The sequence below is a fragment of the Mollisia scopiformis genome (assembly GCF_001500285.1).
Source record: "Mollisia scopiformis unplaced genomic scaffold LY89scaffold_27, whole genome shotgun sequence".
Classification (NCBI taxonomy): Eukaryota; Fungi; Ascomycota; class Leotiomycetes; order Helotiales; family Mollisiaceae; genus Mollisia; species Mollisia scopiformis.
This window is the reverse complement of record NW_017263607.1, coordinates 82,959-104,938: the sequence shown is the minus strand read 5'-3', so window position 1 is coordinate 104,938 and position 21,980 is coordinate 82,959. Positions and strand designations below refer to the sequence as shown.

At 47.8% G+C, this 21,980-nt stretch overlaps 9 protein-coding genes and 1 pseudogene across 10 annotated transcripts; 9 read left to right on the top strand and 1 right to left on the bottom strand.

Annotated features, from left to right (window-relative positions):
• Positions 1-2,921: 2,921 nt before the first annotated feature.
• LY89DRAFT_266089 (uncharacterized protein) lies at positions 2,922-4,355 on the top strand. Its single transcript, XM_018206311.1, has one exon. The coding sequence runs from the start codon at positions 3,248-3,250 to the stop codon at positions 4,223-4,225; it is 978 nt and encodes a 325-aa protein (XP_018064269.1). The 5' UTR covers positions 2,922-3,247; the 3' UTR covers positions 4,226-4,355.
• Positions 4,356-4,485: 130 nt separating this feature from the next.
• LY89DRAFT_596986 (putative transcription factor TDA9) lies at positions 4,486-6,785 on the top strand (the record flags this gene model as incomplete). The annotated part of the gene is made up of 2 exons (XM_018209957.1): positions 4,486-6,593; positions 6,644-6,785. 2 exons carry the CDS (start codon positions 4,486-4,488, stop codon positions 6,783-6,785), a joined length of 2,250 nt encoding a protein of 749 aa, XP_018064268.1.
• A 238-nt stretch (positions 6,786-7,023) lies between these two features.
• LY89DRAFT_266121 (uncharacterized protein) lies at positions 7,024-7,708 on the bottom strand. The gene has a single exon (XM_018206313.1). The coding sequence runs from the start codon at positions 7,610-7,612 to the stop codon at positions 7,262-7,264; it is 351 nt and encodes a 116-aa protein (XP_018064267.1). The 5' UTR covers positions 7,613-7,708; the 3' UTR covers positions 7,024-7,261.
• Positions 7,709-8,853: 1,145 nt separating this feature from the next.
• On the top strand, positions 8,854-11,072 carry LY89DRAFT_740327 (uncharacterized protein; the record flags this gene model as incomplete). The annotated part of the gene is made up of 2 exons (XM_018220577.1): positions 8,854-10,033; positions 10,150-11,072. 2 exons carry the CDS (start codon positions 8,854-8,856, stop codon positions 11,070-11,072), a joined length of 2,103 nt encoding a protein of 700 aa, XP_018064266.1.
• LY89DRAFT_266074 (uncharacterized protein) lies at positions 10,937-11,664 on the top strand. The gene is made up of 2 exons (XM_018206310.1): positions 10,937-11,491; positions 11,546-11,664. The coding sequence occupies exons 1-2, from the start codon at positions 11,108-11,110 to the stop codon at positions 11,570-11,572; spliced, it is 411 nt and encodes a 136-aa protein (XP_018064265.1). The 5' UTR covers positions 10,937-11,107; the 3' UTR covers positions 11,573-11,664.
• Positions 11,665-12,425: 761 nt separating this feature from the next.
• LY89DRAFT_266061 (uncharacterized protein) lies at positions 12,426-13,762 on the top strand. The gene is made up of 2 exons (XM_018206309.1): positions 12,426-13,589; positions 13,638-13,762. The coding sequence occupies exons 1-2, from the start codon at positions 12,722-12,724 to the stop codon at positions 13,694-13,696; spliced, it is 927 nt and encodes a 308-aa protein (XP_018064264.1). The 5' UTR covers positions 12,426-12,721; the 3' UTR covers positions 13,697-13,762.
• An 865-nt stretch (positions 13,763-14,627) lies between these two features.
• Positions 14,628-16,796, top strand: LY89DRAFT_266039 (amino acid transporter-like protein). The gene is made up of 7 exons (XM_018206308.1): positions 14,628-15,007; positions 15,060-15,599; positions 15,653-15,872; positions 15,921-16,127; positions 16,184-16,334; positions 16,390-16,468; positions 16,521-16,796. The coding sequence occupies exons 1-7, from the start codon at positions 14,806-14,808 to the stop codon at positions 16,706-16,708; spliced, it is 1,587 nt and encodes a 528-aa protein (XP_018064263.1). The 5' UTR covers positions 14,628-14,805; the 3' UTR covers positions 16,709-16,796.
• A 1,079-nt stretch (positions 16,797-17,875) lies between these two features.
• LY89DRAFT_t74 lies at positions 17,876-18,012 on the top strand (annotated as a pseudogene). Its single transcript has one exon. The product of its transcript is annotated as a tRNA-OTHER (tRNA).
• A 937-nt stretch (positions 18,013-18,949) lies between these two features.
• On the top strand, positions 18,950-20,591 carry LY89DRAFT_597187 (uncharacterized protein; the record flags this gene model as incomplete). The annotated part of the gene is made up of 3 exons (XM_018209967.1): positions 18,950-19,740; positions 19,791-20,241; positions 20,292-20,591. The coding sequence occupies 3 exons, from the start codon at positions 18,950-18,952 to the stop codon at positions 20,589-20,591; spliced, it is 1,542 nt and encodes a 513-aa protein (XP_018064262.1).
• A 606-nt stretch (positions 20,592-21,197) lies between these two features.
• Positions 21,198-21,860, top strand: LY89DRAFT_265976 (uncharacterized protein). The gene is made up of 2 exons (XM_018206307.1): positions 21,198-21,639; positions 21,688-21,860. The coding sequence occupies exons 1-2, from the start codon at positions 21,294-21,296 to the stop codon at positions 21,732-21,734; spliced, it is 393 nt and encodes a 130-aa protein (XP_018064261.1). The 5' UTR covers positions 21,198-21,293; the 3' UTR covers positions 21,735-21,860.
• The last annotated feature ends 120 nt before the right edge of the window (positions 21,861-21,980 follow it).

The following is a 21,980-nucleotide window of genomic DNA, read 5'->3' as shown; positions in this document are numbered from 1 at the left end:
CGAGATGGGACGATGAAAGGAAGGAAGGAAGATTTCGGGAACGAACAAACAAACGAACGAACGGAGAAAGATGCTGGAATTGGTTCGTATGAAAGTATACCTGTATTAAGAACAGGGAGGGGTACAAGGAATCCCGATAGAAGCATAGTGCATGCTTCCACGAGGGAGGAGAGATGAGGGGCAGAATTTGGAAATCGCTGTGCATATGCCGGCGCAGCACAACACTTCTCTGGCGGTGTCTGTCGACTATTTCCCCTGAGAAGTATGCAGGGCCACAATACCTTTCTGTGTAACAACTCAGACGTCACTCACTCCTCGATATGCGGCATCGTCATTCATCCATCCATCCTTTCGTTTGTACCCCTTTTCCTCTCCCTCCAACTGAACAATGAGCAGCACCAGCACCGGGATCCAGGAAAAAAACCTTCCCTCGTCTCACAAAATCTCCTTCCCCTGCCCTGCTAGCGACGACCCATAACGGCCCTCCGGGGAAGCACTTCCTAGCCCCTTCCCTCCTGGATCTCTCACCTGCTTTGAGAAAGGCTTGGTGGGGCAACAGAGTTGTGCCTGGCATTCGTGTCGGGCTTTAGCGGCGTTGGATTTGGTGAATCGTCGATTTTGAGTCCCAAGAGCTTGGTGGGGTGGTGGTGATCTTTACTTGCTTGCCTATTAAGCTAGGGAGAAGAAAGGGGAGAGAAAAGCAGCGATGAAATGATGATGATGCTATTCTTATTATTGAGTTTGATAGTTTCGCGCATTATCGATTGGATGATTGTTTTCTGCTATTTTGTGTGCGCATTTTCGTCCTCGCTTCTGCATGAGCTGCATTGCATATCTGTTGTTGAAGTCAGAAAGTAGGTACGTGTGCGCGTCTCAGGCGTGTTGGTGTCCAATGAAGTCGCGACGAATTTCGTGATGTGAGGAGTCGCGAGGATGCGTTTGCCCAGTAAGCAAGATCCAGGTACCGTGAGTATGACAACAAGGCAAAAGCAGCAACGTCTGCTGTGTGTTACCGGTGCCGTTTGTGCGGGCGGGCTTCATTGTTCATGCAGTGATCTGAGCGGTGAGATCTCGGAATCTGGATCCTTTGACTCAAAGTGAAGTAGAAATTCTCGAGGCGGCCCGGAAGACGAGGGAGAGGGAGGGGCCTTTCTCGCGACTTCTCGGAGGGGTCGTGACCGCTGTTCTGCGTTGTCACGATGTGTTATTGTTGCTTCGATCATATCATGAGGTCAATATCGCATTACAGTACGGTACATTCGGCTCGCGACACCCCGCTTCTTCACATGATGCTCCGGATGTGAGGACTTGGCTAGGAGTTGCTGGTGAGGAGAAAGTCCAGAAGATCCTCGGTCAACGCCAGCAAGTACAATGAAGGCTACACCCGCTGAGGAGCACGGGTTCGCCGCCGAGGGGTAGATGTCCGTAAAGCTAATAATGGCGATGGCGAGAGGCGCATGTTTTTGGGACCGAAAAGCAAATATACCACCTACCGTTCGAAACATGCTAGGAGGACGGAGGGTACAGTTAGAGCAGCAACAACCATCATCTTCCATTCCATTATCCTGCTTCCTTTTGGGGTGTTCGCCATATCACGGCGGATTGGGTACGATACGCAAGAGGCTTGCTTCTTTGACGCCGCATCTCTACCCTTTTGTTTTCTCGGTGGTCGAGATCGATCCTAGAAAAGCACCGTCGTGCCCTTGCAGCTATGTCTGTCTTTGCCTCGAAAATCGTCGAGATTGGAGTGAGGTTAGGTTCGAGGTTCTTAGGCTTCCAGGTACCGCGCACACCCCTCCTTTTTTTTTGCCCCTCCTCACAAGAAAACCTCTTGCCGTCTGAAAGGTCATCAGATCCTCGGGATGAATTGGTGGGAGGTGGTGGGATGGGATGGGATGGATGGATGGATGAGATGTGAGATTCTGCTGCTTCGTGGGGTCGAAAACAACTCCGTTCCTGGCCTCCTGGGCCACTCACTCTGAATCTCACCCTCTTTTAACGCCTCGCCTCGGAGGGGCAGCAGCAGTCACTAGCCACCGGCAGCAGTGCTGAGTCTTGCTGCTGTCGATGCTGCGTTGTCAACCCACAGCCTCACTGCGCTCCAGTGGTTCGGGGTGTGTCCTTTCATCCAGACGACCACTATTTTCAGATGAATGGGAGGGATCCTTTCACGTATTCGTGGGCCCCACTACACCCATCGGTCTGCAGTCAGCAGCGATCGGGAAGTAATTATAACCTCACTCAGTCGCAATCGGACTGTGCCTTATATATGATTTTGATTCGGCGGGTTTTCTCTTATTTGTTTGCTGTGCGCAACGTGGGTTGATGGCGAGGGTGGAATGAAAGGGAAGGTGAGGAAGGAGAGGAAAGGGGCTCTTTGATATTCATCCATCATTCCTCAATCCTGTGTATCCAGCCGGCGGTACTTGAGTACATGTTAATATCGTAGTACGGTAGTACTAAGTAGCAGCGTGCGCGTCCCCGAGAATTATATTGACGCTTCCGCTCTGGACGGGCCGCCTCCAGGCTAGACGAAAGCAGGGCAGGAATCCAGAGGGACTTTGCTGTCCTACCAGATACGCAGTGACATGACATAGATGTGATGTCAATTTAGGGCATCGAGTGGCCATCGTCACCTCTGCTTCAGTGGGCGGGGCACCTACGGAACACCCCTGGCTGCACGATTAGTGGTGGTCGACACGCTGAAGCCGGGCCCAAGCACAGGCGAAGAGTGGCCTAACGGATGGGCCGGTCGTGGGTGATGCAGCGCAGTGCGGTTCTCAGCGTTGAATCATTCTCATCTCAGTTCAGCTTGCTTGGGAAGTGGGAAGGGAAAAAGGTCGTGCTCGAGGCTAACGGGTGCACAATAATGCTAATACTGCCAATAATGCCCAATAACCCACGTCTATCGTCGACCATTCGAGGAAGTGATTCACGAATCGGCCACTGATGCCTAGAATGAGAATAGGGTACTCCTACAATGGATGACAGGAAGCAAGTGCAGGCAAATCGAGTCAGTCTTTCATCTGGAGAATGAGAATGAGAATGAGAGTGAGTGATACAGGAATATATCCACTCCGTCATTCCTCTCGCAACTGAAGCAAGTAAGTACTGTCTGCACCAGCGTCCAAAGTATGTGCCAGTAAGTGAGTGGGTGGTGTAGGCACAGTGTGTCGGAATATACCAAAATATCGTACAATGTTCCTCTCCCGTCGAGGTCTGATTGTGATGTGAAATTGTGGGATGGATGATATGGGATGGAATGGGATGGGATCTGGGAAGAAGCAGTGACAGGGGACAATATTGGAGTGCTGCTTTTACCTCGGGGAAGAAGAAGCAGCAGCAGCAGATGATGATTTCCCAGCCCCCGCCATCTCCTTTTCCAGAAATCCACACCACATCCAAGCATCCACCATCCACCATCCACCATCCACATCTTGGCCAGCTCGTGTCCCTCGTCGCTCACCCCTCTGCAACCCCCCATGTCGATGGAACTAATCCCTTCTCGGCCCATCCCACTAAAAGTAAAGCCACACACTCTGCGGCCACTCTTGAGGCCCCCGTCAGTCCAGTGCAGTCCAGTCGCTCGCTCTCTGCCACCCTTCCCTTCTGCTCATTTTCTCGTCCCTCCTCCATTTCCCTCCCTCGTTCCCCCCTTCATTCTTTCGTTCCCCTCTCTCATAAACTACTTCACCCCTCACTCTCATCAACGACGAGATCCCTCTCTGTCCATCGACGACGACGACGACGACGATACCTAATACTCATCAACACCATTAACAACATCATCTGCTGGCGACGCACATTCCGCCACCCTAATCCAACCCCCCATCCATCTTCCGTCGAACGCGACTGCGCAGTTCTTGCCCACCCCAGGCGAGATCTCCCCGTCGCGCATACTGGCCGCTGCCACCATTATACCCACCACCATACAATCGATGACAATAGAACGAAAACAAATGAACACTACATCGTCAAGCACTCAAGTCACACTTTAAACCCTACGCCCACGCGCGCGCGAGTCGGACGATTTCAACCATCGCTCGAAGGAAGGAAAAGGAGACGCAGAGGAAGGAGAATAACAAGACAAGCATCAACCGCCACGACAACCTTCACCCAAAATGCCTGTCGCAAGCATGACCGTCCTGCCCACGGCTGCAGCATCGTCCTCCATGAGGAAATCGTCGCTGGCCCCGGAGAAGAAGTACAAATGTCAGTTCTGTAATCGAGCTTTCAGCAGGAGTGAACACCGCAGCAGACACGAGAGATCACGTAAGTTGTCACCACTATTTGTTGTTCCTTGATGCATCTGATGCATCGCACTTCCCCTTCCCCTCCTTTTTTCCCACGGGTCGCGTGCAGCCAAACCTGGCACCTGCATCAACAATAATTAATTTTCATCGCAACGCCCTTTACTATCATCGCATCTCTCGATATGCATGCTAACCTGTCGTCGCAGATACCAAGGAGCGCCCTTTCAAGTGCATGAAGTGTAGAAGTACCTTCGTGCGACGCGATTTATTGCTTCGACATGACCGAACGGTGCACGCCAAAGATGGAGGCATCCCTCTTCACAGCGACGTAAAGCGACGAGCGGGTCCCAAGCCCAGCCCCATGGCCGGCCCTTCCAAGACCGCCATCTCCATCGATACATCGGCCCTCGAGCAGATTGAGGCGAGCAGCGATGGGTTGGTTGATCTCGAGACGGCCGCAATGTTGATGACCGACCTTCACCACAAAGCAACTGCAGCGATGCGCACCGCAGGCGTTGGCCCATATGAGAATAGACCTGGAATGGCTTTCCCTCACCATGGTGCCGCGCTCATGGAGCCATTGACCGGAGCCATCTCGCTCCCGCAGGTGCAGTGGGATTCGTTCATGCCACAGTCTGTCACGGAGCCCAAGTCTCACTCCATCACTTCGACCGCCTCGGGATACCAAGACTCGCAGACTTCGTTCACGAGTGGAAGCACGATGCAACCGCATCCCAATCAGCTGCCACCCATCAACAAAGCAGCAGCTTCCGGTTACAACGGTCTTGTGCCTGCCTTGCAATCGATGATTGACTCATTGCCTCCATCGGGTACCGCCACGCCAAGTCAACAGTCTCCGTCGCAACCCCGCAGTGGCGAACAGTCACCCAAAGCTCCACAAGTATTGAGCGACGATGAGCGCAATATCATCCTCGACAATATTCGCAACAATGATGGCGAACGTGCTATTCCTGAGAGCTTCCGACTACCTGGTCTGGCATCATTGAACAGGTATCTGGCGACTTACTTCGGTCTCTTCCATCATCACCTACCTTTCTTGCATCCGGCATCATTCAAGCCAACTGAGGTGTCACCTCCCCTGTTGCTGGCTGTTCTGTCAATTGGTGCATTGTATGCTTTCGACCAAGATCAAGCTTATGTGTTGCACATCGGATCCAAGGTGCTTGTCAACCAGTTCTTGCAGAATAAGGAGAACTTTAGCTCACGCAAATGTCCTCTCTGGACCATGCAAAGCTCTCTCTTGAACATGATCTTTGCAAGCTGGAGTGGTGATCCAAAGGGTCTCGAATGGGCTTGCTCCATCAAGAGTCTTCTGGCCAACATGGTCGCTGGCAATCGTTATGAGCTCAAGCTTCGCACCGAGGCTCGTGAAGGTGCTCAACCTACTCGTGCTGAATGGGTCGAGGATGAAGGCTGCAGACGCACTTACTATGCTGTCTACATCTTCTTTGGTCTCCTTACCTTGACCTACAATCACACTCCTGCGATCAGCTTCAACGAGTTCGAAGACCTACAGTTGCCATCTACTGAAGCAATGTGGAATCTCAATGTTGTTGATGAGAGTACTTGGCCAGAACACCTCAAGTCTTCTGAAGCCCCGTCCTTCATGGAAGCTCATGACAATCTCTTCCAAGGAGAATCATTACGGTACAGCGCATTCGCCACTCGCGTTATGATCAATGCACTCTTCCTTGAAGTGTGGTATCACAAGCGCAGCCCAGAAGCTCTTCAGGATGTAGTCACGGAATACAAGCTTCGCTTAGCTTTGGAGACTTGGGAGAAATCTCTCAGCTTGTGTGAGCCTGAGCAGGTAGCTGTACCTCTTAGCGCTCCCCACAAGGGTCATCCTTTGATCTTTAATGCCATGGCCATGTTCCGCAATGCCTGGGCTCGTCTTGAGGTTGATCTCAAGTCCATTCAAGAGGCTCTTCGATACCATGATCCGTATGAGGTTGCCGCAGCAATGTCCAATGCTCGGGATAAGGTCAAGAGATCCAGCGAAATGATCAAGGTCATCCAAGAATGCTTCAACTGCATTGAGACTGCCGCTTTGCAAGGCATCCGCTGGGTGGCACGCACTTCTGCCACCAACTGGAGCATCGAACATCCACTTTGTGGTCTTGATTTGATGGTCATCCTGAGCTTGTGGCTCTATCGCCTGGAACATGACGAGGAGCCTGCAACTGAGGAGGAAATGACCATGTACAACAAGATCCGCAACTTGTTTGATGATGATTCTGTTGAGATCTATGGGAACAAGCTCAGCTCGACCGTTGCTCGTCTCTGGGGTGGAATGCTGGACGAGGTTGTCGTTTGGGGGTAAGTCACATCCCAGCTGTATATTGATTCAACTGCTAACAACTTCACAGCATCACCAAGCTCATGGGCGAGTCCTTCCGCCTTCATGCTCAAGCCCTTGTCGGCTATGAGGATGATATCGAAGTCTCCGACGTCTCAACACCCTCCATGATCTCTCAAGGCGCCGACGACAACGAAGACAGCGTGTACTAAGATTGAAAAGTTACTACTTTGCTTTTAACGATCTCCATGATTTCCTTTGTCTTTCCTTGACTTTAGACTCTGATATCCATCTCATCTCTGTCTCCTATTGCGTCTTGTTACTCGAATATCTCCTTTGTCAACTTGCATATAGCGTTTCATTACAGGCTGGATTTCGGCACAGAATAAGGTCACGGGCAACAATACGGGGCTGGTCTGGTTGGCTTGGCTTGGCTGGGCATACATCGGGATCATCTCTTTCCTCTTTATACCATCTCTTCGGCGCACTGTTCTGCGTCGCTCTCTCTTACACACACACTACTACTTAATACCGCACGCACACATCTCTGGCTGGACCCATTGTGTTGTTTCTGCCCTGTCCTATTACTAGTTGCTTTTCGTTTTTATTGTTTGGTGGACCTTGGTTCGGGGCATATTACCTACCTTTTAATAACTCTTGTACTCCTCTCCTACTCCTCATCAGATCATCAGATACCTTGTTCGATATACAACTTGCTTCTGCTTTTAGTTTGTTTAGTACTTGCTGCTCTTTTGCGCGCGCGAGTTCTTGCTGGGACGCAGTCGTGGTTGCACATGTCAATGTGGGATATTGTTGTTGGGTTTTTCTTGTATTTATGTATATGCGTATGCATGTGGAGGAAATAAGACAAGATGAATGATGTGGTTGAGAGATTAAAGATGGAGCTGAAGAAAATGAATGTGGTTGTGAGATGGGAGTGGTGATTGAAATTGATATGGGCAGGAGAAGATGGGTGGCTCAAGCTGTATAGATAGTCAGTATCTCGGTCAGCATCATATTGATTGTTTAAAATTTGCATATCAAACACTGTTCTATTACTATATGATTGTGAGATGTGAAGTAATTGGCAATAGATATTTCTGTCAAGTCGCTGGTTGTCCAAAGATCCCAAGAGATGTTGTTTTAAATTATATCCCTAGTTCCGTCTTCACCCTTCCTGGTCTGTGATTCTGTAATACAAAAGTAATGGAATACTCGTCTTTCAATATTGCATGAACCACCATGTCCGTCCCATTCGTTTTTAAATCTCTCTCAATGATTAGACATCACTGACCCAGAATGCTAAGGGACTCTAGATAATAACTCACCACCATCGTGCGTAGCTCGGCCGTGGATCGATGTTGTGGAAAGGTAATTCCTTAGAGATCGAGTACCGACGAGGTGAGAAATATGTCTAAACTAGGAATCCAACGATGCCCGTTCCTTGCTTGTAGTATTGAGAGGAAGGGTCTGCTAGTAGCCTGTCGACTATAGCTGTATCTGTGGAAATATTTATTCGACCAAATTGTAACGTTACAAGAGTAATTAATGGGGTTAATGAAAGTCGAATACCGATATTGGTGAAGAGAAGGCCTGGGTTACAAGATCGTCGTTTGCCGTACCAAGTTCTTGATTGGGAGAAGAGGATCGAATCCTAAAAGCTTGTCGGCTTTGGCCTTCTCAAAAGATGCTGATATGAGCAGATAGAATATGACGGAGCCATAAAGTGTACTATTAAGCCCGCCACACACACCACCCACGGGCCACAACTACGACACGAGGTAGGAAATTCTACTTACAAGCATAGTAAGATTAGTTCTCGACGAAAAACCGAACAAATACTTTAACCGTGACTTGAGAAGTCTGCTACAACAAGAGCTAGACACATACACATCATCCGCTGCATACTTGTACTACAAAGCAAAAAAGGCAAACGGTTTCCTTGAAGCAACATTAAGATATGCCGACAGGTTTAGCGCCTCACCCGGAAGATAAGTACTTTCTATATCCTGTCGCACGTTTACACCTTGGTTGGATAGGCAAAGTGCCACGACCAGTCTGGACTTCAAATTTTCCAAGTCTGGATTTAACTTCACCAACAAAACCGCAAATAGAAAGTGTCCCAACCTTGCTCTTACATTCAATTCTCCGCGCTACGTCTGGTGCCAACCACATCCCGCCCAAGCAAGTAAAGTCGAACTACCAATCCGAATTCACGTTTCCTTAAATCGAGATTCAGTTCTGAATCTTCACCAACTCTCAACCGCAACCCTCACCACAATGGACCCCTCTTCACCTCAGCAACCTTCACCTATTTTCAATTTCCTCAAATCTTCACTACCTCAATCCATCATGCAAGGTTCAACATGGGGCTCGCCACCCACCGTCCTCTCACCTTTGCCCGAAGAGAGAGATGTATCCCCTAGCCGTCACTCAACTATTGAGGAAAAGAGAGACATGAATTCACCAAGACTATTATTGAAACTTCGAACTCCTGAACTTGAAAAGGCGGGTACCCAGAAGCTTGAAAGTATGGCTATGGATGCGGAAAAGCATAATCCGATTCCGGAGACTGTTCCAACATCAAGTGTAACATGTTCTCAAATATCCAAGCCACTTCATTCAAATTCCCCCCAAAAAGTGCCATTCAACAAAAGTCGAACACGAGAACCAGCCAAAATGTCAGATTCGAAAATACCAACGCAAGTACAACCCTCGACTTCATCACTACGCCCACAACACTCAATATCACCAACCAAGCCAAAACGAGCCTCTTCCGCCCCACCTCCACTGAAACGAAAACGATCACAAACACCCATTCCTTACTGGAAGCAAACCGTCAGCGCCTTGAAAGAGCCAGGGGGTCGAGAAAATGAGAAGAGGATGCAGACTGTTGAGATTATTGACTTGGTTTCTGATTCTGATGATGAGGTGGTGCAGAATCCTATGAAGAAGGTGTGTTTGGAGCGAACAGAGTCGGTGGCTTCGCCTAAGAAGGTCGGTGGGGGTTCGAAGTCGAGTGAGCGGTTGAGGAGAGATGAGGAGGTGAAGCGTAGAGAGGCATCGGGGCGTGTAGGAAGTCGGGTGGGGGATGCAGAGAATGAGTCGAGAGGGGCATTGCAGAAGTCGAAACCTGCGGTTGAAATTCCACGTCTAGGAGTAGGTTCGAGGACACCAAAAGGTGGTGATATTGCACGCACATTAATATCACCGACTCCAGATGAGGAACTCGACCTCGGAGAGTCATTGAGGGGAAAAGAGAAGTCAAATTTGGTACAAACATTATTATCACCAACACCACAACAAAATCCGGATGCTTCAACGCAAGCGAACTCGACACTACAATCCACCGCTCTTGCAAGACCGTCCGAAACATCATCTACAACCCCAGAGCCAACTGTGACTGAAAATCCAATCATCGATAATGCCCTCAGTCGAGCATCTGCTTCTTTGAGCATATGTGACTTGGATAATATCAGATACTACAATTCATTACTTAATGAAATCCACGACTCGAGTCCTTCAAGGAAATCAAGGGCCTCAGCGGTCAATATCCCAAGCGACTCAAAGTCACAGGTATCAAGTACCCAAAGAACAGGCAAGATGAGACGACCACGCCGCAGACGCCAGATACGCCAAAGGGTCGCAGAACTCAGGAAGTACCTTCAAGCGCTGAGCGTTCTCGAATACAAACCCCGAAATTACAGCTCAGAGCTCCGGACGCTTCGGACTCACAACTGGCGACGACTATTGGAGCTCTTTTTGGTCCCAAAATCTCTTCCGGGCTGCAATCACTCAACCCTGTGGATCAATCACTTCAGGAGACTTTGATGGAGCAGCCAGTTACCCTTGAGCGTTCTCGCAAACTGAAAATGCCAGATCCGCAAGTCATGAAAGACTTTAAGGCACGACTTGAAAGTCCAGTACGGAATTATGCAGTACGAAGTGAGAAGGTTTCTCCTAAGCCTGCACTAAAGAGGGAGAGAAAAGCGAAGACACCGCTTGAAGAGCCGAGAACTTTAACAGGTAGAGCGAGATCTCAGAGTGTTTATGACGAATTCGAACACAAAAACATGACCTCTGGCGCCCAACTCGGGTCCGCAGACATCGGAAACGATGGCAACCAGCAAACCTCTCAGAACTCTGCTTGGGCATCCTTTTCTCGGCCGTTGGTCTCGTTTCAAGAGTCATTTATGCCTTCAGCAATGACTTCGACCTCATTCTCTTCGTCTCCGTCTGTGCGAAGCAACCAAGACCAGGAACCGCCTACTTTTCTCAAGCCTCTTCCAGATATAGTGCAAATATCGCTTGGTCATCACGTCTTCTCTATTCATCAAGAAATCCTTAGCAGCCATTGTCCAGTACTGGCTGGTATCTGCCGTGAAGACGGAGAAAGATTGAAACGCGTATTGGAAGATATGGATGTGGATGTCGTTGGCCTTCTCGTACAGTGGAGTACGGTCAAGTATATTGTCTGCCTGGCACTACCTTGCTTGTGAATTCACGAGGCAAACCAGCCTATCAATGACGACTGATGAAGCTCTGGGTCTTGGCAAGTAGACTGCGAATGGCTCGGCTTCAGGATCAGGCGATCGATATGCTCGAGATGAGGATCCGCTTAGATGACATGCAGATTGAGACGAAATATTTCGGGTTCGTCTATAACAATACAGTCCCAGGCGATGCCCTACGCAGATATATCATCGATTTCTGCGTATCAAGCTCGTTTGAAAGCGGCGTCCAGGATGTTTTTCCGTGGGAGCTTCGACATGATATCTTCGAAGAAGAGCTGATGAAGAAAGAAGTTGACTCGACTGGGATACACGGATATCACGTCGTCGAAGAGAGCGGCGAAGTGAGTCGGAAGGAAAGGGCAAGGAACCAGAGTGGTCGACGTAAGGAAGGAGATTATCACTATGTACACAACCTTATCAGCTAGCATATTGACGGTGGTGAAATGGGGGGAGCTTAGCATAGCATGGTTTTAGCCAATTATTAAAGACAGAATACGTCGCATAAGAAGCTCTGCGATTGATGGTCGACCTCATCTGGTCCAAAGATCTCGTACAAAGAGGGGCGTTTCCCGAGGACGTTGAAGCCTTGCAAACAAAACACAAATCGAGGGTTCAACTCTGCAGGTGGATGCCGATCAACCGTTCGCTTATAGCTCCCGATGCGGTCTTAGCGCACGAGCTTAAAGTCGCTCTCGGGAGAGCTGTCTTCCGTTGCAGATCTTCCCATTGATGGCTTCGAGAAAGATGAAAGAATCGTTCATCTGATCATGGGAAAGCCCTTCAATGGTCTAATTGCCACCGCCAGAGACCATGATTCTTCGAGATGACAGGATGACGACGTGCCGAGCAGACCATCGACAGCGCAACAGCGGTAGGTACTCTCGATATCTCGAAAACCCCAAAGACATTGATTGATTGATTGATTGATTGATTGATTGATTGATTGATTGATTGATTGATACATTTGACAATAGTTCGATCCACGGCATCGCATGCAAATCATAATTCGCACCCCTCCTCCACACGAAAAAAACCATGGCATTTATGGGCTGAGAGAGCATAGTGTGCTCCTGCCGCTGTATATTAATTACCTATCTCCGAGGTTGTAGTGATGGGTGCTTCTATGTCTACCCCACATTCTGGATCTGGTGGGATAAAGGATTTGGGCCACTAAGAATTTTAAGTCGTCCCAAAGCAGAAGAATAGAATTTTCGACACCCTATCCGGACGGCAACTTCCTCTAGACCCGGCCTCCCACGACCCGAGCATCTGGTGCATCATCATGTCTATCACGAACAACAAAGAAATCTGAACATCGCCTCCACCAACCAACCAGAGAGGCCCCATACTCTACAACCTTGTCCAATGGAAAGAGTGATCAGAATTGTTTTCTTCCTTAGTATGCTCATCGACGGATGTTTTCTACTTCCGGTCGTGATGAATATTCAAATCTTTGTCACGGTTCGCGAAAAAAAGAATGGCAAGGCCATCCTTTTCCAAATTGGTAAAAATAACATATATAGTGCTTTCGTCTTGACTGTGTTCTCTTCTATCCTCATCTCAACATTCGCATCTTCTCATCTACTGCATCTACTGCCTCTTGCTTCATCCTCAATCAATCTCCACACTTAAAGATGCGTTTCTCAGCCATTGCTGCAGCCGTCACTGGCCTACTTTCCATTGCTTCTGCTGCACCCACCAAGAGACAATCTGCCAGTACCGATATCGACGCAATAATCCTCCAATATGCCTTGACGCTCGAGCATCTGGAGAATGCTTTCTACAAGAAAGCACTCTCCATGTGGGACCAAGCTTCATTCGTCGAAGCTGGATTTAATGCCTCGATATACAACGACCTCAAGTACATTGCACACGATGAGGAGGGACATGTCGTCTACTTGGAGGCCGGTCTCACAGCAGCTGGAGCCATGCCAGTTGCAGCTTGCACCTACGACTTCCCAATGACTACACCCAAGGAGTTCATCGCTCTCGCATCAGTCATCGAAGGCGTCGGAGTTTCAGCATATCTTGGAGCTGCACCTCTCGTTACAAGCAAGGCCTACCTCAGCGCTGCAGGTGCCATTCTAGTTACTGAGGCTCTTCATCAGTCTACTACTCGTGGTGCAATCGGCGAGATTCCAATGGCCAACGTTTTTGGCACCCCAATGGGCATCAATGCGACCTACTCAATCGCCAGCGCTTTCATCACTTCCTGCCCGTCGACAAACATGGCGCTTCCGGTAGCAGCTTACCCTGCCCTCACCCTGGTCAGCGGTTCTCCCACAGCTCCAAGTGCTTTGATCGACCTTGAGCCCAAGACCATGCCATCAGGCACCTACTATGCTACATTCGTCAGCGGTCTGGACATCGTTGCTGTTGCACCACAAAGCAGTAGCAATGGTATGATCATGGTGCCCGTTCCCGCTATGGTTTCAGGCCAAGGGTATGTGTTCCTTACAAAGGACAACTCTGGAAATTTGACCGACTCCAACATTTTGGCTGGTGAGTGGACCCATTCCAATACTTTCTTCTCATGCTAATACTCCACAGGACCTGCTATCCTTGAGGTCACCCCAAGTTCCCCAACATTCAACCTGACTATTACATAAATAATTAGTCTCGCTGTCATCGGTTCATCTTTTCTTCCGCAACCTCATGTCAGCTTTTGGGGGAACCTTCACGAGATGGTCCCTGTCTTATTGATCTATTCCGATACATCCCGGCACTTCTCTTGTATATTCTCATGTGCCAGATTGTATACGAAAACTGGTCAAAGAAATAATTTGTAATGATAAATGTAACTTATGACTACGACAGAAGCTTTTCTTCTTTCTATCACATACACATATGTGTCAATACTTGATCATGACTCTCAATTTGCCTAGCTAGCAACTAGAATATCAGCCCATTTCTCTCTCCTCATCTTACGGTGCCTGAGATATATACAGGCCTGGTCCTGATTTGATGGTCACGTGATTGGGTATCTCGTCCGAGTTGCAGTGCTCCGTGGGGAAGTAACAGCATATGCAGTCAATGTGGTTCGATTAATTGTGATTTATATGAGGTGAAAGAACGACGACACCTGGGATCATCTTTTCCTCCATCTGTTACCCCTTTCTTCTCGCTACACCAGATTAAGTTAGCGAACAAAAATCCGCCGAGACTTGAGACTTCAGAAGTGGAGATCTTTCTGTGCCACCAGAACAACACTTTTCCGCAACATGTATTTGCCTCCAGATATACAGTATCTTCTCTCTCTAAAACCTCACACGGCAGTCCAAGCTTATCTAATATTCATCGTTTCCTGCTTTTGATGTCCATCCAAAAATGCGGGGTATGTACGAGTCTTCTCGAACCATGACCGCACTTAAGCTTCCGGAGGCAGGGATCGTGCACGATGACGAAGTACCACTTTTTTACGTACAAGTTTGCAATTTTCTTCACTTCCCTGATGCTCTCCTAAGCACTTTATTTCTCCCTGGCCCTGACGTGACCAGTTGCATCTTGTCACTGTTCTTATCAGAAGGATTCGAATGTTCTATCTGCGGGTCGGTGTCTTTTTCTAGCCTGGCGGGGACGGCGTGGGATAGTCTGCTGTCGAGACTAAGCTTTCAGGGACGTCCGGCGTTTCTGGTTCTCGAGATTTGTCTTTAAATATTTTCTTCTTTCTTTTCTTTTTGGATATTCAAGAAGGAGTGGCTTCTGGACATTCTTCATTATGCCTCACCATCCGGAGAACGACGCAGATGCGGCTCAGCTGGCTGCATTGGGTCATAAGAGTGAATTGAATAGGAATTTCTCGCCGCTGGCAATGTTGGGTCTGGCATTCGCAATCTTGAATTCCTGGACGGCGCTGGCGGCTTCTCTTAGCTTAGCTTTGCCAAGTGGTGGTCCTACAAGTGTGCTTTGGGGTTTGATCAGTATGTTTCCCTCATTCCAAGTTACTCGAGGAGATGCTCACATGAATTGCAGCTGCTGGTGTTTGTAATTTATCCTTGGCTGTCTCTCTTGCCGAGTTTCTGTCAGCGTATCCAACTGCAGGCGGACAGTATCACTGGGTTGCCGTCATCAGTTGGAAGAGATGGGTTCCTCTCCTCTCTTGGATTACTGGGTGGATCAACACCTCAGGTTGGATCGCCCTCGTCGCTTCCGGTGGACTTCTAGGTTCCCAACTTATCGTTGGAATCATCTCTCTCATGAGCCCTACTTATTCTCCCCAGCGCTGGCATCAATTCCTAATTTATATCGGTTATAATCTTGCTGCCTTTCTAATCAATGCTTTCATGACTGGCGTCCTGCCGTTGGTCACCAGAGGTGCATTCATTTGGTCGATCTTGGGATTCGTGGTCATCTCCATCACGGTGTTATCTTGCTCCAGCCCAAACTATTCGAGCGCTGAATTTGTGTTTACGGAATTCTTGAACGAGACAGGATGGCCGGATGGAATTGCATGGTTACTGGGACTTTTGCAGGCTGGACTTGGACTGACTGGTTACGACGCTGTTGCACACAGTACGTTATTGGCATTTTCTAATTGGTACGAATGGTGCTGACAGGAACGTTAGTGATTGAAGAAATTCCCAATCCCGCAGTCGAGGGCCCGAAAATAATGATTGCTTGTGTCGGAATTGGTATCTTCACTGGCTTCATATTTTTGATGGTCTTGCTCTTTGTTTCAGGACCACTCGATGGTCCGGATGGTGTCATCTCTTCAGCAGCTGGGCCCTTACTTCAAATATTCTACAATGCTACCGGCAGCAAAGCTGGATCAATTTGTCTCTTGATGTGAGTTTCAATCGATCTCCTAGAACGGACGGACATTGACAAAAACAGCTTCCCACTCGTCTGTCTGCTTTTCGCAACCATCTCCATTATGACAACATCAAGTCGCATGACTTACGCTTTTGCCCGAGATGGAGGACTTCCGTTTTCTCGAGTTTTCGCCAAGGTCCATCCTAAGCTTGAACTTCCACTGAATGCTCTGTACCTCACCGTTGTTCTTGTTATTATTTTTGGTTGCATTTTCTTGGGATCTAGCAGGTATTTCTTCCAACACTCTCCTACAAATCCTTCGGGCGGAAAGCTAACACCAACAGTGCATTCAATGCCATCATCTCAGCATCCGTCGTCGCTCTCGGCGTCTCTTACGGTATTCCCATCGCCATCAATTGTATCCGAGGAAGGAAGATGCTGCCTGCTTCAAGGGCTTTTAAGCTTGGTGGACTTCTCGGATGGACCGCTAACTTGGTATGCCGCTGATGCACTCGGTGAAACAAGAATCATTGATGCTGACCAACAATAGATTGGCCTCTCATACGTCATCGTGACCACAGTTCTGTTCCTCTTCCCACCCGACTTACCAGTAACGGGCTCAAACATGAGTGAGTCTCCTTCATTCTTAACAGAGCTGCTACAGAAGCTAACATGATTCAGATTATTGCGTCGTCGTATTCTTCATCATATTAGTCATTTCAATAGTCCAATGGTTCGTCGACGGAAAGAAGAACTTCAGTGGACCGAGAGTCAACATTGAACAACTGGCCAATGGCGAAGTTATGGGTATGGAGCCTACTATCTCCGAGGAGGAGTCAGGAAGCTCTAAGAGTAAGGAGGTCAAGTGAAGTGTCTACAAGGGGGCAAAAAGTGTATATGAATTCCAAAAGCAGCATTCTGTACAGTGTAGAAATAAACATACCCAGCGTTCGTTATACTCGTATGTCTCCTTATCGCCCAGAATTCTCGGCATGGTGATGTTGCTTTACTTTGAAATGGGGGTGTAACTATTGGTGTTCCAGTGAATTCATCTGGTTACACTCAGTGACAGGTTCGGAGATTCGCGATGTTCATCCAGTACTCACCAAATAGCAAGTCTCGGCAAGCAGCATGTTACGTTCAATTTGTGTCCAAAGCGGACTGCTGTGCTTCGAGTGGTAGTACAGTATCTTTGTCGATGATAGACATGTGAAAGATACAAAGAGTTCTTTCGAATTCTTTACATCCTACTGTGCATTCATTGATGGGCAGCTCATATTCCCAATTCATCCAACAATCTAGCAATCCAGGACCCACACTCGCAATGAAAATATTCGCACTCCTCCTCTCTCTAAAGTTCGCGACTGCATTACCAGCAACTATGCTTGCACATCATGGTCAGCTTCTCCAATCCGCTCCGTCCTAATCTCATCACGCTAACGACTGCTTTCAGCCATCAACGTTGTGATTGACGTCCCAGATCTCGAAGACATGCCTCTCCTCACGCCATCGAAATCGTTCCGTGTTGACCAGGATGAGGATGTTTTCGCCATGTTGAAGGGTTGAGCAGTGTTTGGGAATTTGGGGTGAACAATTTCTAATGGAGAGGTTGTTGTTGGGTTTGGGGTTACTTAAGTGTGGAATTGAAGGTGGCAAGGAACGAAAGGGAGAGGAGGAGTTGAACCTCTGACTTTATGTAAAGGATTTCGAAGACAGGAAGATGCGTTTGTAGCATACTCGTGTAATGTTTTCATAACAATCCGTTTTCAAACAGCGCAAATTGATTCCCAATATCCTGAAATCTGATAGATAGAGATAATTATCAGCTTGATAGTCATAGATCTAGAGATTGTTGTACTTATATGATTACTCAATATGATCCTTCTATCTACAAAACACAGAACTTACCTAGGTAAGTAGGTAGTTAGCCACCGAGCATCACGTGAATCACTCGCCCACCATTTTGTGGAGCTTTGCTTTCTCCCCCAATCTCCTCATGGATTCAAGTATGCATATTCTTTCCATTCAATCATAAGGGGCGCGTGGTTTAGTGGTATAATTTTCCCTTAGCATCTCATTATACCTGGGAAAGGTCCTGGTAAGTCACACAGAACAGATCAATGTCATAAACACTCAACTAACAGTCAACAGGGTTCGATTCCCAGCGTGTCCAAGAATACTTTTTTTGATCCACTTCCTTGCTATTTAGATACATTCGGAGGCTCGCCCTAATCTCTTCAATTTATTTTAACTTTTGTTGTAGATAAGCCCCACCAGTGTCGAAATTTAGACGCAAACAAACCCAACACAATTGTGTTCCATTTTGCAGAATTTAATCTTACTATATAACAGAGACTTGATAAAAATGATTGAAGCTCTGTATGCTCTGCTTTTACGTAATCCGTTGGTCTATCGGGCCCTGGAGGGTTTTCATTGCAAAGAATTGTTGTACGCTAGGACGAAGAGATGGAGTTAGGTTGATCTTGGTCACTTTCGACTCTGTTTCTGCTCTGGATATCTTGCCGATTTTCATTCGTTTCTGGATTCATCTAATCTCTAATGGCAGACATGGACTTTAGTCTGAGCTTCATTGAATGAAAGCGTACAATCCGACTCGAACATCAGAATGGCGAATTTGAAAGGAACGTCTTACTTGGTACCTTAGCTCGGGTGCGGTTGGTAAATTGGCAGGAGTCATTATGCATTTTATTCTGTATGTAACTTTTTGCAAATAGATATTCACACTCTTCAAGTCTTTCCTTCGATACGAAATGTATACTCCATTGTCATTTGTTGTCGTTGAGATCTATTCATTGGACACGTCAAACATAAGTAAGCAGGATCACAAGGGGAAAGAGAAACATGAGGCTCTCACATTCAACTGCCATTGGTCATGATTCTCCGGAGCTAAGTAAATTTCCCCGCAAGTGGAGGACTTCCGCTTGGTGCATGGAATTACCGATGCATATTGTCTACTTTAGTAGACCGCTCTCGCTTCAGTACCCCCACGTTCAGAACCCACGCGGAGTTTAATGTCCAGACTACATCAAAACTTACGTTCGAGGTTTACGAGCTTTACAAACTTTGGAGAGACACGCTGATTCAATCTCATGCCTTCGGCCATGAAAAGATCATGCGATCCTTGCATCATACGCAAAACTCGTTGTGAAGGTGATGGGAGCGTCCCATGCCAGAAATGTTCAGCCCGACCAGGACTTTCTTGCACATATCTTACGCCCGTTCGAAAGCGAGGTCCAAAGTTCTCAAAGAGGCGATGCAGAGTGGGAGCAGAGCTCAGGCAGCGACCTTTGGTACAACGTGATGAAAAACTTGAGCAAACAAATCTTGAAATTTGTCAGGATGTTAATTCTGTTACCGAAATTCCTCCCACTTCATCACTTGAACCAAGCGAAGAGAACTCACTCATACCTCTTGCCGTTTTGGAGACCATCATCGAGGCATACGAAGCTCGAATGTTCCCTACTTGGCCTGTTATCGGCTCGCAAAGTCTGCTAAGGAATCTGCACGCCAATGATACAGATACTTATATTGTTGCAACGGCTTTGTGTGCTGCCACCATGGCTCAATTGCACATATCACCCCTCCAATACGAAGCTCGGACATTCTTAAGCGAGGATATGGAGCGCGAATGCAGACGTGTGCGAGTTGCATCTCAATTCCGAGAACAGCCTGATCTCAAGGATGTTCTGACTTCGTTCTTCCTGCATGTGTACCATGCCAAGATGGACAATCAGAATAGTGCTTTGCTGTATATCCAGGAGGCCATCTCCCTAGCGCGATTGTTGCATCTGGATGGCAACGAGGGCACTTGTGAGGAAAGTCCGTCTGAGGACGTTGCGAACGGGAGGATCATATATCTTCTATTGTGGGTAACAGAAAGGTACCAATGACCTTTCCGGATCTGGATTTTGAATTTGACTGACTGGATAGGGGCTACGCCATCCAATACGGTCTACCGATCTCACTTCATGAGACAGTGTCACTCTCTTCCATCCAGAAGTCTGCAGGCGATGTCTGCGTTCAAGGACTAACCAACTTAGCAAGTCTTTTTGTAGCCTTTGACTCCTCATCCGTCCCGCAATTCTCGAGGTATAAAGAGTTTCCAGTCTCAAAGTATCGACTCATCGAACTTGAAGGAATCTTCGCCAACACTTCACCTCCTCCGAAGCACTTCTCTATAAGCCAGCAGGCAGATATCCTGGCAACAACAAATTGGATGAAGATCCTTCTTTGGCAGCAGGCAATGTCGCGTGGATTCTTGTCATCATCTTCGAGTTGCGGTTTCATGACCTTCGTGTATCCTGCTCAGGTGTGCCAAGAAGTCCTGAGACGAATACGTCTGTTTTCAACGCAAGACCTGGTACCACTAGGTCGTGATCAGGTTTGAAATTCGAATGTGAAACATGGGAAATAACTGACTTTACTGCACAGTTGGTAAAGCTATTCGAAGTCGCGAACACGCTGGCAGACACTCTTCTCTGCAATCCACAAATAGCCAAACGCTCATCAGGTCAGCTGGGACCTCCGGACTTCTTGCATGGGCTATACGACTTCATCTCGCCGATGTTGGAGCTAGATGGTGTCTTCGACTCGATGCTTCGTCAAAAGACTGCTGAGGTACTTGTGAGAGCACCAACTAAGTTTTGGATGCTCAATGGTAGCATGCCAATCGAGGATGCTGTTGCTTCAGGCGTGGCGGACAGCACTGATGAATCTTGCGTCGAGGGGTAGGTCATTGAATGTTGATCCGGGCAGAAGAGTAATTGAGTGTAAAACTGGATTCAATATTCTCGTTTGACCGGATGATTCAAAGATCTGCGTAGCTCCATGTGAACATCCCCAACTTGAATGTCGTAAGATTATGTCGGACCGATTAACTAAGTCATTACTCACATCTCAACGAGAACGAACAGAGAAATGAGCAGCAGAGTGGTATTCGCATATCCTGCTAAAACTGGAATCTCTTTTGGAATGCGAGTGATTCCTGATTTATTGGCCTGAGATTTCGTCCGAGGGTAGCACTATGCATACCAGTTTGGATGCCGAGACAAATGAATGTATGATTGGTAAGTCTGTGACGAGTGGCAGGAAACTTTGCCGATGAGAGGACTGCATTGAACGGAGCGGAGCAGTTGAATAAATTGAAGCAACTGTTCCGATGGTTCTGGTGCCAATGCTAATTGGGCCGCGGAAGCTCGGAGTTGCGCTAAACCAAGGAGAGCAAGAGTCTTGGCAAAGCATCCAGCGTATACTCGGGACGTCTCTGAGAAACCAACACAGTCGATGTGGTGTAGTGAGGATTAATACTCAAAGAGAATGGATTAGAGCCGTACTTGCCTGATGAACAACTCTGAATGATATTGGTATCATATATCAGACCGCTTGATTCACTCTTCATTATGCATCACCCAGCTTCTCTTCTCAAATCTATCCATGAAGACTCCTGGCCCTTTCCAAGAGTACAAAATGGACGCCGAACAAATTGAGAGTATTCAATCACATCTGCTTGTAGGAATGTTTTGCAGCGCCGTACTCTCCACTTTGCAACCGGACATGAAGTTCTCCTCTGTCCAATTCTACGACGACTTGTACAAGTTGCTTGCGATCTGGAATTGCTTTGGGACAGCATATTTGGTGATCCGCTTAGTAGCTTACTTCCGAGGGCGACGGGAAGCCTGGTGGTATGTTCCCAAAGTAATAGTGGAGACTATTCTTTGGATACTGCCAGTCTTCTTCGTCGGATTTGAAGGCGGTTTGCTGGCCAAGAAACACATTCTGGGTGAGCCATGTTCTGTACCGTAGTAAATAACTGTAGCTGACTTGCTAGGCACTGCAGGAGTGTTGAGTGTTGGAGGTATTGGAGGAGGAAAATAGGTATGGCAGCCTTGAGGACAGCGTTTAGCTGCTCAAGTGTCCCATCATTTGCCTGGACATTCCAACCTCTGCCTCAACCTCAACTTATATACCACTCGCCTACCCCTCCCTCTTCTACTTTTATGGTAGATTACTTCGATTGGATCACCCAGTTCATAGTCTCGGCTTTTCTCAGGCTTAGGCAGCTGACTCGTCTGTTCTCTGGAAATCTTTGCGTTGGCGCAACATATTTGGTTGGCGGATAAA

What these genes read in the sequence shown, in the direction of transcription:
- LY89DRAFT_266039 (XM_018206308.1), top strand. Translation starts at nt 14,806, where the DNA reads ATGCCTCACCATCCGGAGAACGACGCAGATGCGGCTCAGCTGGCTGCA. An exon ending in TGTGCTTTGGGGTTTGATCA is followed by an intron (nt 15,008 to 15,059) that starts GTATGTTTCCCT and finishes CATGAATTGCAG; the next exon opens with CTGCTGGTGTTTGTAATTTA. An exon ending in TCGGATGGACCGCTAACTTG is followed by an intron (nt 16,335 to 16,389) that starts GTATGCCGCTGA and finishes GACCAACAATAG; the next exon opens with ATTGGCCTCTCATACGTCAT.
- LY89DRAFT_265976 (XM_018206307.1), top strand. Translation starts at nt 21,294, where the DNA reads ATGAAGACTCCTGGCCCTTTCCAAGAGTACAAAATGGACGCCGAACAA. An exon ending in GGCCAAGAAACACATTCTGG is followed by an intron (nt 21,640 to 21,687) that starts GTGAGCCATGTT and finishes CTGACTTGCTAG; the next exon opens with GCACTGCAGGAGTGTTGAGT.
- LY89DRAFT_266074 (XM_018206310.1), top strand. Translation starts at nt 11,108, where the DNA reads ATGAAGCTCTGGGTCTTGGCAAGTAGACTGCGAATGGCTCGGCTTCAG. An exon ending in AGGAAGGAGATTATCACTAT is followed by an intron (nt 11,492 to 11,545) that starts GTACACAACCTT and finishes GGGGGAGCTTAG; the next exon opens with CATAGCATGGTTTTAGCCAA.
- LY89DRAFT_266089 (XM_018206311.1), top strand. Translation starts at nt 3,248, where the DNA reads ATGATATGGGATGGAATGGGATGGGATCTGGGAAGAAGCAGTGACAGG.
- LY89DRAFT_266121 (XM_018206313.1), bottom strand. Translation starts at nt 7,612, where the DNA reads ATGCAAATTTTAAACAATCAATATGATGCTGACCGAGATACTGACTAT.
- LY89DRAFT_266061 (XM_018206309.1), top strand. Translation starts at nt 12,722, where the DNA reads ATGCGTTTCTCAGCCATTGCTGCAGCCGTCACTGGCCTACTTTCCATT. An exon ending in CGACTCCAACATTTTGGCTG is followed by an intron (nt 13,590 to 13,637) that starts GTGAGTGGACCC and finishes AATACTCCACAG; the next exon opens with GACCTGCTATCCTTGAGGTC.